The sequence below is a fragment of the Neofelis nebulosa genome, chromosome 1 (genome assembly GCF_028018385.1).
Source record: "Neofelis nebulosa isolate mNeoNeb1 chromosome 1, mNeoNeb1.pri, whole genome shotgun sequence".
NCBI classification, from domain to species: Eukaryota; Metazoa; Chordata; class Mammalia; order Carnivora; family Felidae; genus Neofelis; species Neofelis nebulosa.
The window spans coordinates 107,242,587-107,256,086 of record NC_080782.1 but is presented as its reverse complement, the minus strand read 5'-3'; the positions used below and the strand labels follow the sequence as shown (position 1 = coordinate 107,256,086).

At 37.4% G+C, this 13,500-nt stretch overlaps 1 protein-coding gene across 1 annotated transcript in view; it reads left to right on the top strand.

Annotated features, from left to right (window-relative positions):
• The window catches only part of NLN (neurolysin), a 108,609-nt gene that overhangs the window by 76,093 nt on the left and 19,016 nt on the right, over window positions 1–13,500 (top strand). The window contains exons 7-9 of the mRNA XM_058730991.1: window positions 1,516–1,651; window positions 2,591–2,957; window positions 6,963–7,164. Coding sequence (XP_058586974.1) covers window positions 1,516–1,651; window positions 2,591–2,957; window positions 6,963–7,164 — 705 coding nt within the window. The remainder of the gene's footprint in view (window positions 1–1,515; window positions 1,652–2,590; window positions 2,958–6,962; window positions 7,165–13,500) is intronic.

The window sequence follows — 13,500 nt, the reverse complement described above, 5'->3', positions numbered from 1 at the left end:
GAATCCAAAGTGGGCTCCAGGCTCGAGCTATCAGCACAGAGCCCAATGTGGGGCTTGAACTCACAAATGGCAAGGTCATGACCTGAGCTGAAGTCAGATGCTTAGCCGACTGAGCCACCCAGATGCCCCTTTCTTCTTCATCTTTTTTTTATGTTTATTTTTGAGACAGACAGAGAGAAACAGAGTGCAAGTGGGGGAGGGGCAGAGAGAGACACACAGAATCTGAAGAGGCTCCAGGCTCCAAGCTGTCAACATAGAGCCTGACGTGGGCTTGAACTCACAAACTGTGAGATCGTGACCTGAGCCGAAGTCAGATACTCAACTGACTAAGCCACCCAGGTGCCCCACGTTTTCTTTTTCCATTCATCCACTGATGGCCATTTGGGATGCTTTCACCACTTGGCTAATATTCATATAATGCTGTAGTGAACACAGGTGTACAAATATCTGTTTGAGTGCCTGCTTCCGCTCTTTGGGATGTATACCCCCAAGTGAAATTGCTGTATCATATGGTAAATATGTGTTTAATTTTTTGAGGAATTGCAATACTGTTTTCCATAGCAGCTATACTTTTTACATTCACATCAGTAACACACAGAGTTTCCAAATTCTTCACATACTCATTAATACTATTTTTTTAAATAGCCATACTATATGTGAAGTTAAAGTGACAAATATACATATATGAATATATATATATATATATTTAACCACCAAAAAAACAACTTAATATACATATACATTTGTTATAGTCTTGTCAATGAAATTAAATGTGGAATCACTGTGGTCCTTAAGAATACATTTTTATACATTTTAACTCTTTTTTTTTTTAATGTTTATTTATTTTTGAGAGAGAGACAGAGTGCGAGCAGCTGAGGGGCAGAGAGAGAGGGAGACACAGAATCCAAAGCAGGCTCTAGGCTCTGAGCTGTCAGCACAGAGCCTGATTCAGGGCTCAAACTGACAAATCATAAGATCATGACCTGAGCCGAAGTCAGACACTTAACCTACTCAGCCACCCAGGCACCCTAATACATTTTAACTCTTAAGTTTACAGTACCTAAAATTTTATTAAGACCTCATAGGAGTCCCCTGAGGCTTAAAAAGTCAATTATTTCAGAAATAAAATTGGATCATGAATTTTTTTTTTAATATTTTTGAGAGAGAGAGAGCACAAGCAGGGGAGGGGCAGAAAAAGAGAGGGAGATACAGAATCCAAAGCAGGCTCCAGGCTCTGAGCTGTCAGCACAAAGTCCGATGCAGGGCTCAAACCCATGAATTGTGAGATAATGACCTGAGCTGAAGTTGGACCTTTAACTGACTGAGCCATCGAGGTACCCCTGGATCATGAATTTTAAAAATGTCTGTAACACTGAAATGGAGTAATTTATTACAAGGTTGAGATGGTCTAAAAATATTTGACAGTTTACCAACCCCAAAACACATGTAATAACTTCCTTTTAGTTCTTTGGATCCAGTGAATTATTAATCTTTGTTTTTGTTGTTTATTACCAGGAAAACACCTTAATTCTGCAGCAGCTACTCCCACTGCGGGCCAAGGTAGCCAAACTCCTCGGCTACAGCACACATGCTGACTTTGTCCTTGAAATGAACACTGCAAAGAGTACAAGCCATGTAACAGCCTTTCTAGGTTGGGTCTCTTTTAAATCTGTTTTGTATTTCCATTTTTCTTTGTCTTTGAGTGCTGAACTGTATTTGGCTAACTGTGTATGTTCTTATTATGTATTTATCCTTTACTCTTTGTCACATATGTAAGATAAACGTGTGTTTGGTCCTGTAGGGGACATGGCAATTTGAAAGGGAGCCCCAGAGTGTAAGGTGAAGCCAACAGCATGAGGAATGCTGTAAGGAGAAAGAAGGAAACTTATGGAGTATACAAAGCGATACAGTTCTGACTAAAACTGTGAGAGAGTGTGTGAATACAGGCGGCAAGAGGGTAACTCAGATGGGAATATGCCAATTTTAAATTAAAGTAAATTAGGGAGAAATTAAAATAGAATTAACCACAGTATATAAATTGTGGCATCCATCTAAAAAGTGGAATTGCTAAAAGTCTCCAATTACACGTTCTTCATAGGAAGGGATTAGTGATAAACCCATGGCTGTTTAGGCGTTGAGTAGTTTTTACTAATAGTGATCCCAGGTCACATCTGATTTATTTTCCCTGGCTTTTTCAGGAGTCTAATCTCATTGAAGAATAATCATGTATATGAGCTGGTTGCACTATTGTTTTGTTTCCTGAATTATAACACTCTGGAGTCAGAGTTCTCTGAGATAAACTTGAGCTTTGTTGATGGTGTGAGGAAGTTATGGCCTGGTTTGGCTGGTGCTAAAAAAAATGGGAGGGCAAGGAGCCATGAAATAAATTACCCTGAAAAGAACAGCCGTGCTGTCATAACAGAGCCTGCTATCCATCCCTCCCTCCCTCTTTCCTTCCGCCCTTCCTTGCTCCCAATTATCTGTATCAAGTATTCAAAGCAGGAAGCACCATGCTAAAACAGCAGTATATGTATGAATGTGCTTGCTCCCAGAAGCAGTAAATCACTGACTTTTCTCACTTCCCTCACAGATGATTTAAGCCAGAAATTAAAACCCTTGGGTGAGGCAGAGCGAGAGTTTATTTTGAATTTGAAGAAAAAGGAATGTGAAGAGAGAGGTTTTGAATACGATGGGAAAATCAACGCCTGGGATCTCCATTACTACATGACTCAGACGGAAGAACTCAAGTATTCCATAGATCAAGAGATACTCAAGGAATACTTCCCAATTGAAGTGGTCACTGAAGGCTTACTCAACATCTACCAGGAGTTGTTGGGGCTTTCATTTGAGCAAGTGGCAGATGCTCATGTGTGGAATACAAGTGTTACACTTTACACTGTGAAGGATAAAGCCACAGGAGAAGTACTGGGACAGTTCTACTTGGACCTCTATCCAAGGTACTGAGGATCACGTTGTTGGAAGGAAGGGACCTTAGGGATTCAGTTCCTACCCAGATTAAGACTCTTGTCTTCCAGAGTTTTCTTGTGTGGTTCTCCATAATGCAAGTAGAGATACAGGCTCTGAAGCCAGAGAGTCTGGCTCCGATACTTACTAGGCAACTTACTTAATGTTCCTGCGCCTCATTTTTTTTACTTATATTATAGGTCCGATAAAACAGGAATGTTACTTCTACCTGCTTTGTAGAAGGATAAAATGATTAATCACATGCAAAACATTAATTGGAAGACTTCCCAGCGTATAGCAATTGCAGCAATTTGCAGCTGTTATCATCGTTATCATCATTATCTAGTTTGTGTACTACACTTACTTAATTTTAAATTGGCCCCCAAAATATTTGTTATTCAGGTAATCTGTCTGCCAGTACTCTTCTATGGCCACTTCCCTGAGTCTGGCTGAGAGGCAGCGTAATACAGTAAGAATACCACAGTCTTTGTAGTCATTCAAATTGAGTTGGGATGCTTAAGTGACTTAATCTCTTTGAGACTCCATCTCTTCCTCTGTAGTATGGGGCTGGTGATCCCTTTATAGGATTGTTCTGTGCATCAGGCTGTATATGCATATCACCCAGGCTAGGTATTCAGCCAATGATAAGAATTCAAAATACTATCTCTGAAACATGTGGTAACTATGGACTCTGTTTCATCAGACATGAAAGGATTTGAATCACATTCTCTCTAGGCTGCTTTCTTTTTTTTTTTTTTAAACATTTTTTTAATGTTTATTTATTTTTGAGAGGTGGGGGAAGGGCAGAGAGTGGGAGACACAGAACCTGTAGCAGGCTCCAGGCTCTGAGCCCAACACGGGGCTCAAACCCACAAACCACGAGATCATGACCTGAGCCAAAGTCGGATGTTTAACTGACTGAGCCACCCAGGCGCCCCTCTAAGCTCCTTTCTAAACCAAAGCCAGCCTGTTAACCAATTACCAATTCATCTTACTAAATAGGCCAAAGGAAATTACAGTATCCCCCTACTTGAGCAGCATAAACAAGTTTTTAATCCACAGACTTTAGGTGACTTTGGGTAGCTGCTGGGAAGGAGGCTGAATAACTATGCCATTCAGACAAGTGGACGGACAGTGATGTCTTATCCCAATGTTTTATGGACTTAATTTCACTTTTGATATGGTCTAAAAATAAGCCCTTGTCAAATGTAGATGGATCTATTTTTAATTGAAGAGTGTCAGCATACAATTTTAAGCAAGAATTCTTTCAGGAGGGATCCTTCAACCTTGGAGTCTTCTGTAACTGTCCCCAAATTCTACTTCCAGTATCAAAGTTAGCAGTTCTTGCCACCCCATCCTGCTGTCTCCCTGCCAACATATCATTGATTTCTTTCATACTCTAATATCTAGCCATTCCTACCAGCACTGGTATGGGGATCAGAAGCTGATCTCTTGTGAAAGTAGTGACCTACTTAATATTCACTTCCTGTCACCTTCCTGTCACTCCATAAAAGTAAGGTAGGGTAATTTGTGTTGTGACTCAAAAAAGGATTTTTGGAATAGGTCTAAGAAAGACCAGTTACTTTTTTTTTAATCACATTTCAATTTTTTTCATTGAATACTGAGATCTTCAAAAGAAAAACAAAAGTATTCTGATGGTTCCGATAGAAGATGCTTGATAAGGAAAGGACATTTTTTTTTAAATCCACATCATTTTATAAACAATATGTGAAAAGGCAAAACCTCAGAATAAAGAATCCCTTAAAATTAAATGTGTCAGGTTTATTTTTTAAAAGGAAAGATTAAAAACCCCTCAATGGCACTGATTTTTAAATTGATAGAAAATCTTTGATTTTAAGCTATTCTTACACTTTAAAAATTCTCCAAATATCTCAACCCTTGTCTCTCTAACATAGTAACACTGACATTACTCTCAAATTAGGAATACTTTGGAGGGGGTGTGGGGAGGATACGTTTTTAGCCTTTCATAATGTACCAAGAGGTATAAAATATAACAGGATATACATGTTCCAGATTACTTTAGTTATTTTTCCCCTGTTAAAAATAAGATTTATGGATCTCTTTATGCATTTCCAACTAACTACACAAAATTCTTCCAGAAACACTGATTAGCCCATTGAACAACCAGAAGGTTGGCTGGATGAAAATTTTATGACATTCGTTGTACAGTTTCTGGTGTACATGTTCATGGGTTCTCTCCCCTTCTCTCTCCACCTTCCCTTCCCATGTCCCTGCTCAGGGATGATTCAGCCTGTTCAGTGGTCCCGCCCCACCCTCAGTGGTATGTCTGGGTCCACACTATGTCCCTGTCCTTCCTTCAGAAGTAGAGGTTTTTTTCTCTTCTCTTTCCCAGTGGCAGTGGGTTTTCACCAGTGCTGATAGGACAACAGGGTTTGTTGCCTTTCCTCCCAGAAGGCAGTGCTTCATTCCTTTATCAAGGTAGAGGCTCCCTATCCCCAGGCCTACATCAAGACTGATGCTGTCTCAGGGCTGTCATCCTGCTACCGTCCTTTTGTGTGTGTCCAGGGAGAAGACCCTGCAAATGGCTATATTATATATATATATATATATATATATATATATATATATATATATATATATCCCAGTGTCTCCCTGTTTTGCTGGCCCACGATGGCCTTTAACAGTTTTGTTTTTTTTTTTATAAATTTGTGTTTGTTTGTTTATTTTGAGAGAGAGCGAGCAAGCAGGGGAGGGGCAGGAAGAGCGGGAGAGAGAAAGAATCCTAAGCAGGCTCTGAGGTGTCAGCACGGCGCCCAGTGTGGGGCTCGAACAAACAAACCGTGAGATGTAACCTGAGCCGAAACCAAGAGTCAGCCACTTAACCTACTGAGCCACCCAGGTGCCCCTAACAATTTGTTAAAAGACTTTTCTCACTGGTGTTTGTAGTATTTGCCCCAGGTGAAAAAATGCTTGCTTCCTCACTTCCTCTCTCCTTAAAGTCATCTGTCTTAGATTGTGAGTTAGTTGATTGCCTTCCGATTTCTGATAAATTCAAGAAAAGTTGTGATTTGGAGATTGCGCAGCATATTGTTATACAGATATAGGAACAACACACTTTTCAGCTTTATACCTCATAATAGAAAGCTGGAAAAGGCTAGGTTTTTTTTTTTATTTTATTTTTTTAATTGAATGGCATCAGTGGGGGGGAAAAAAAAGACGAGTAGTCAGCAAGTAAAGATAAAACAAAAAAATGTATGTATAAATCAAAACAAATCAAATTAAAAGTTCTACCCCAAACCTGAAAGTACCATTAGTTTTCTGAGGAAAAAAAAAAAAGAAGAAGAAGAAGGAAGACTACTTCTAGAATAAAGCCCAGTTGCACATAGCTTTTGGAGAGACCATCACTGATACCCCATTGTCCAAGAATAGACCACTTTATAGTATAATTTATGCTTTTTCCTAAGCTAACTAAAAGTATTCTGTTTCAAAAAGTCCTGACTAGTTTATAAAAGGAGCTCATTTAATTGTGAATACTTATTCTTCCTTCCTTGAATAAAAGGAAAAACCTTATTGTCTGGTATTTGGTTTTTATCAATTCTCACTTTAAGAAAAAACTACCTAGTGTATCAAACTATATCTTTTACCTCAAGCTTGCTTCAACACAGTTTAGTGTTTAGTGACACCATCTTTGAAGGAGAAAAGCAAGATCCCATTAAAATAAATTAAACACTGAGCTCTACAGTAGGTGTGGTGTATATTCTTAATTCTTACATTAAGATTTTTCAACAGAAGAAACCTTGGCTATATAACTCATGTGAAGTGATAGTGGGGTTTTTATTTGCTTAGTTTTAGTTTGTCCATTTTAATAAAATGCTGACCTACTTTCTAAAGGGTGGATTACATGTTCGAAAGTGTCCTCTGGTATCAAATAAGACTTAATGACTGAGAGAGGTCACAGCAATGTTGTTGCTAGAGAAGAGCGTTCCTATCTCACCAACAATGCTTCTGGTTCCCAGGGAAGGAAAGTACAACCACGCAGCCTGCTTTGGTCTCCAGCCCGGCTGCCTCCTCCCTGATGGGAGCCGCATGATGTCGGTGGCTGCCCTTGTGGTGAACTTCTCGCAGCCAATAGCTGGTCGTCCCTCTCTCCTGAGGCATGATGAGGTGCGGACTTACTTCCATGAATTTGGTCATGTCATGCATCAGATTTGTGCACAGGTGAGTGAGTGTTTTATAGTAAACCTATCAGTTGCTTTTCTGGCTTTTTATTTTTTCTACTGCTGTTAGGTTCCTCCCCTTACATGTGTTTTCAAAAGCTGAATGTGCTCAAGAATTTCATAGGCCTTCTGTAAAAACATGAAATTTTTCTTATTGTGTCCTCTTTAACACCAGATTTTTACTAGGAATTTAATTCACTGATCAAAGAGCTCACTGAAGACCACCCTGCAGAAGAAAAAGAAGGAAGACTTATCATTAAGGGTTACAAATACTCTGTTTTTTTCCTTTCATTCTTTTCTTCTGCATAGGAATTTAGTGTAAGCTTCACAGATAAACTATGCTGTAATCTGTCTCTTCCACTTACTAATGCTTTGTTTAGTTCAGTGGTTTAGTGGTTTTCAATGGTCTCAGACTCAACTCTTTTTTTTAATAATAAATTATGTTGAAACACCTTTCATTACTAGCTTCAAATCAAAATCATAGGTAATATACTATAACCATGGGGAGACTTTGCGAAGAAGTGCATGTGGGTATGTGCAGTAGATTGCAACTCATTTCTCTTTACTTCTGAAAATGAAAAGTACATTTTTTCTCAGCTTTGTAATACAGTTTGGTAAACTTGCCCCACACTATTCTAGGATAAACCATACGAACTTGTTCATATTTAGCTGTTATTTGACATATGAAAACATCAAGTTAGTAGTTCAACCTGACAGTTTAGAAAACTAATGTTAACAGAAATGGAGGAACAGTTTTCCAAATTCGAAATCTCTATGCATCTCTAAAGGTAAACTTGTTAATAAGAAATTTTTGGTTAGAATAATTTCATATTTACAGAAAACTTGCAAAGATAGTATAAAAATTGCCCAGGTATCCCTCACCTTATTTCCTCTACTGTTAACATCTAATGTTATTGTAATACATTTGTCACAACCAAGAAGCCAATATTGCTACAGTACTCCTAACTATACTCAGCACTTTATTTGGATTTTATTCTTTTTTTCCCTAACAGCCTTTCTCCATACAAAGAATTTTTTAAATTGATAGAATGCCCTCACTGAACATAAAAGAAATATATTTTTATGTTTTCCAAATAGTAATGCCTGGATATGGCTATAGTAAGACATAATGCAGTATTCATTATGAATAAAATCCAGTAGCAGAAACTACAGAGTGATAAATGTGGTTTGTGTTGTCAACTCAAGTCCTAGAACGGTATTGCCAAATGTCTTGGTTCAGGTTACTATAGTAGAATACCATAGACTAGGTGGCTTATAAGCAACAGAAATTTATTTCTTAGTCAGTTCCAGAGGCTAAAAGACCAAGATCATGGTGCTGGCAGATTTGGTGTCTGGTGAGAACCTGCTTTCTGGTTCAGAGATGGTGCCTTCTCACTATGTCTTCACATGGTGGACAGGGCAGGGCAACTCCCTGGGATCTCTCTTGTAAGGACACTAAATCCCACTAATGGAGGCTCTACCTTCATGACCTAAGTACCTCGCAAAGGCCTTATTACCTACCATCACATTGGAGGTTACGTTTTAACATATGAATGGGGGATCAGAGAGACATTCCATATTGGTCAATAGCACCAGTGGTGACGTGATTTTCCAATATGGTGAGCATCTCTTGGGAAACTTCTAAACAAAAAAGCAGTCTTACTTTGATTTACACAGTAGATCCCAGTAAGGAGTCCTGGAAATTAAAAGTGGGTAAAAAATAATTTACAGAAATATGTGCCATAGAGTTGGTGTCTGGGCTCACTTAATTATAGATTTTTCACTTGTGTGACTATCCAGTAGGATATATGAATGGCCTGCAGCATATGGGACCTTTTTTTTTTTTTAATTTTCCTGGTATGTACAATTCAGTCCTGGACATCTAGCATCCCCAGCCCTCACAACTGCTCCTAATCATTATAATGACTAAAAATGTACCTACTTAATTCCAAAATACCACTGTCACTATTGTTAAAAAAAACTGTTTAGTTGTTTCAACATTTTATCTTTACATTCTGGTATTTCCGTGTTTAAAAAAAAAACATAGGGAAATAAGATATGAATCTGTTCAGGTAAAAAAGTCCTTATATACTGATATAGCCATTTCTATCCTGTGTTCAAGCCAAGGAAAGGAAATCTTTCAGAATAAACTAAATTTTCTTTCTTATAGTCTTAAAGTACTTTCACAGCTATAGGGATCCTGAAATATTTATTTTCAGTCATTGTCCATTCTCTGGCTGACATTTCCTTTAATTAGGATAAGTCTAGTTTTCGTTTTTCTAAAATGTTGTAATGAATAATGTAGTATATTTTAATTATATTGATATAATTATTGATATACATCTATGAATATATAATATATACATGAGTCAGTATATGTACTCATATACTGATGATAGTATATATGATGATGACAGTGTTCGTATATGGTGTCTCTTGAAACAGTGGACTATATTCAATTCTTGGAGTTTGCCTAACCTCCTCCATGAACACAAAATGTGTCATATAGTTAAATAGTATGTAGTACAATCCCTTGATCGGTCATCTCCTCACAAGATTATCTTTGAAAAAATCTCTATTTGTCTTTTAATTCTTTCAAGTGTCCTGTAATGTTTTAAGAACTTTTAAAGATAAAAATGTTGAATTACCATGTTGTACACCTGAAATTAATATTATATGTCCACTACACATCAATTAAAATAAAAAGAACTTTTAGGTAATTGTATACAGAACCAATAATCACTACTTTTTCTCAAAAGTAATGGGCACAGGACCATTTTTTTGCAGCTCTATACTAATTTCAAAACCTTTTGTATTGACCTAAACTGGGTGGTAGTGAATAAGGAGCTTAATAGCTTCTGTGTTTAGTAATACATCTGACTTCCCTGAGAAATACATAGTGAATTAAATTTGCCATACATATTCACTGGATTGATTTTAAGATATAGCAGCTCACTGTTTAGGTTCCTCACCTTGGCAGTGTGCAAGTTTGATGATCAGAAGAGCTCATTGGAGCTTGTCATAGTAATATTTAAATGTGTCTGCAGGAACATCCAGTTTTCAAACATGTAAGTGCACTAGTTCAATATGTCTACTGTCTCATCATTCAGGAGATAAAGTTTCACTCATATTTTCTTGTGTTTATACTACTGGATATATAATTTTGAAGATACAATCACAAGGTGGTATCTTTAGAATCTGTTCCTGTTTCTTGGCTTTATTGTGGTTTGGGCTGTCAGTAATCACTGGCCTTTTGAACTTAGGTAGAAAAGAAAAGTCATACTTCTTAATAGCTTCCATTGGGATGTCTGTGTTCGTTTGCACATTAAAAGCAATGAGTTTTGGACTGTTAGAGATCATTTTAAAGCAACACATAATCATAATAAAGCCTTATTAATTCAAAGTGAAAGGAATGGAAGAGCAGAAAAACTTCAAATTATGTAATTCCAAATAATTTGTTAATTTGGTCAAAAGTCTAATAGAGAGCTTCTCGTCTTGTAAGTAAACCCTGTACCAGTCAGGAAGGCATGCTAGTGTTAGGATAAGAACACTGCATTAAAAACCATCCATGTACTTGTGGGCCTGACTGTGTGACTTTTGGCAAGTTATTTCACCTCCTTGAGCCATCTCATTTTTCTTACTCATAGATGAAGACAACACTTCTCATACCTACTTGCCTGGGGTGCTGGTGAGATTTAATAATGTGTGAAAGTTATTTGGGAAAGCATAAAGTGCCATATATATTTGAAGTATTTTTCTAACTATAATTTATACATAATGCAACCCTTTAGGGATCAATATGTAACACACAAGTCACAATTTAATAGGGGGGAAAAAGAGTCCATGAGGCAAAGTACTGTTGCTTACAGTTTAAGAGATTCACAAATGCTTATCCTCAGTGGATTTTGGGTGAAGATCTGTTGAAGGTGATTAGAAACCAAGTTTGGATTTTTCTGTTTTTTTAATGATTATTGCCTATTTGGAAATTTGATTCCAGAAGCCAGAACAGAATGAGCAGTTTATAGAGGATTACAAATGGCGGGATTAGTTGAAGAGAATATATTCAGTATTAATATGGAAAAATAGATACTTGGAGGAAACCAAGGACAGTCACAGTGACATCAGTCAAGACCATACCTGGTTAGGCAAACTGGGCAGGCTAAGAAGGATAATAACAGCCAAGGCTTGGTGAGCACTGTCCATGTTCCAGACACCATAATCACTGCCTTCCATTCATTAATTAATTTTATCCTCACAGTATTCCCTGAAGTGGATTTACCAACCTACTTCTCTTATTGTACTATTATTCCCCACATTTTCAAGCAGAGAAAACTGATACTCAGGAGGGTTAAATGGTTCACCCACGATCTGTCATGCTCTTTGCTACTCTACTGACTATAACCATTTTTGTGCTCCTCTTCTGTGCCTTGGAGACAGCACTGTGTCATGTGGTCGGAATTTGGTCTCCCAAGTATGTATTCCTGTTGGATCGACTTTTACTTCCTTAGCTTCTTAAATGACATTCCCTCTAAATCAATCATACATAATCACGTGTGGAATGAATGAGTTTATCTAGTTCCACATTTCCCTCTGTCTAAAGTGACCTTTTAGGTTTTAGTCCTGAAGTACAGTGAACACTTATCAACAACCTTGTAGCCTCTGCTCCCGACTCCCAGCCCTTACACTGTTAGTGTTTCCATCATCAGTGTTATAAGTGATTTCTTTCAGGATCTCAATTTTGTTAGTTTATGTGTGTTTTTATTTCTTTATATATATGGTTGTGTACACAGAACAAATGCTAAAGCCATAAACCAAATATGATGACCCATACATGGTTTATTTCTATGTGGGGACACACTTATTTTTTTTCATTTGCTTACTGTCTTTTCTACACGTGGGTTTTTTTTTAATAATTAGAAAAAGTTATTTTAAATGGAGTTAAATGTTTAGTTGATTCCTTAGAAGCAAAGGTATTGATTATCTGTTGTGTCTAACATGTGGTAGGATGGGGTTCAAAAGAAAAATAAGAAGGAGATAATATTTTGAATGTTTTGAGTTTAGTTTGAGGACACAAAATGCTAAATTAAAAGAAGAAGAATAGTAAGTAAAATGATATCAATTAAGTATTTATTAAGTATTGAAAGAAGACAGTAGAGTGGTGATGTTAGGTTGAGGCTAGGACGTCAGGTCAAGTATGAGAGTAAGAGAAAATATCTTAGAGTTGTTTAAGATTGGGTCTTCATACAGAAACATTGTCCTCATAGGGGTGCCTGAGTGGCTCAGTCATTTGAGCCTCCGACTTTTGCTCAGGTCACAACCTCCAGTTGTGAGTTTGAGCCCCATATCCCCCATATTGGGCTCTCTGCTGTCAGTGCAGAGCCTCCTTGGGATCCTCTGTCCTCCTCTCTGCCCCTCCCTCAGCCATGTGCATGTGCGTGCACTTGCTCTCTCTCAAGAATAAATATACATTAAAAAAAAATTCTCCTCATTCCTTCATTTATTTCACAAATATTTATTGACCATGTACTTTCTGGGCATGTGCTGCATTTTGAAGAAACACTGGTGAATATGGCACACATACTCCCTAACCTTCTTAGTTAGCATTTGAGTTTGAACTGAACTTTTATTTGTTTTTGTCTAAAAAAAAAAAAAAAAGAAAAGAAATTTATATACAGGAAGGAGTAGTCAGGAAGGTATAGCCATTTTGGGGATGAATCTGTGAGTTCAAGATGGCAGTATTTAAGACCTCTGTGGATTATGTGTCATTTCTCATGTCTTTTAAATCATGGTGGTGATACTGATCTGCTGAACTGTAGTACTGCTCTGAAGCTTAATAAGCAAGTTAACAAAGTGTTATTCAAGGTCTCTTTATTACTATTATTACTTCCAATGATGGCTAGGTGTATGTGAAGTTAAAAGTATGAACTTTAATCCTCTATTTGCAGCAAAGTCTAAGAGACGCTGGCACTTTTCTTTTTTTAATGCTTTGTTACATAAATTTCTGCATCATCCGTACATTTCGGGGCAATGTAAGAATGCTAAGAAATCATTAGGGGATCACCTTACACAGCCAAAGGCTAGTCTCTTGAGGCCTTTTCCTTTTCTAAACACAGTACATTTACTGATTTCAGCGATTGCTTTTTTTTGAGTTGGGATTTGGTATCATGAATATAACACTTTAGTTACAACCACTAAAATCAATCAGCCTCTTAATTAGAACGGTAACCCATAAGACTTTGGTCTTTAAATAGAGCAAAAACCCTTGTGACTTTTGAGCTTTAGTTGATGTAACTTGGTTCCAGCTCTTACTGTGTTGTATAAATTGAGAAGTTAATCT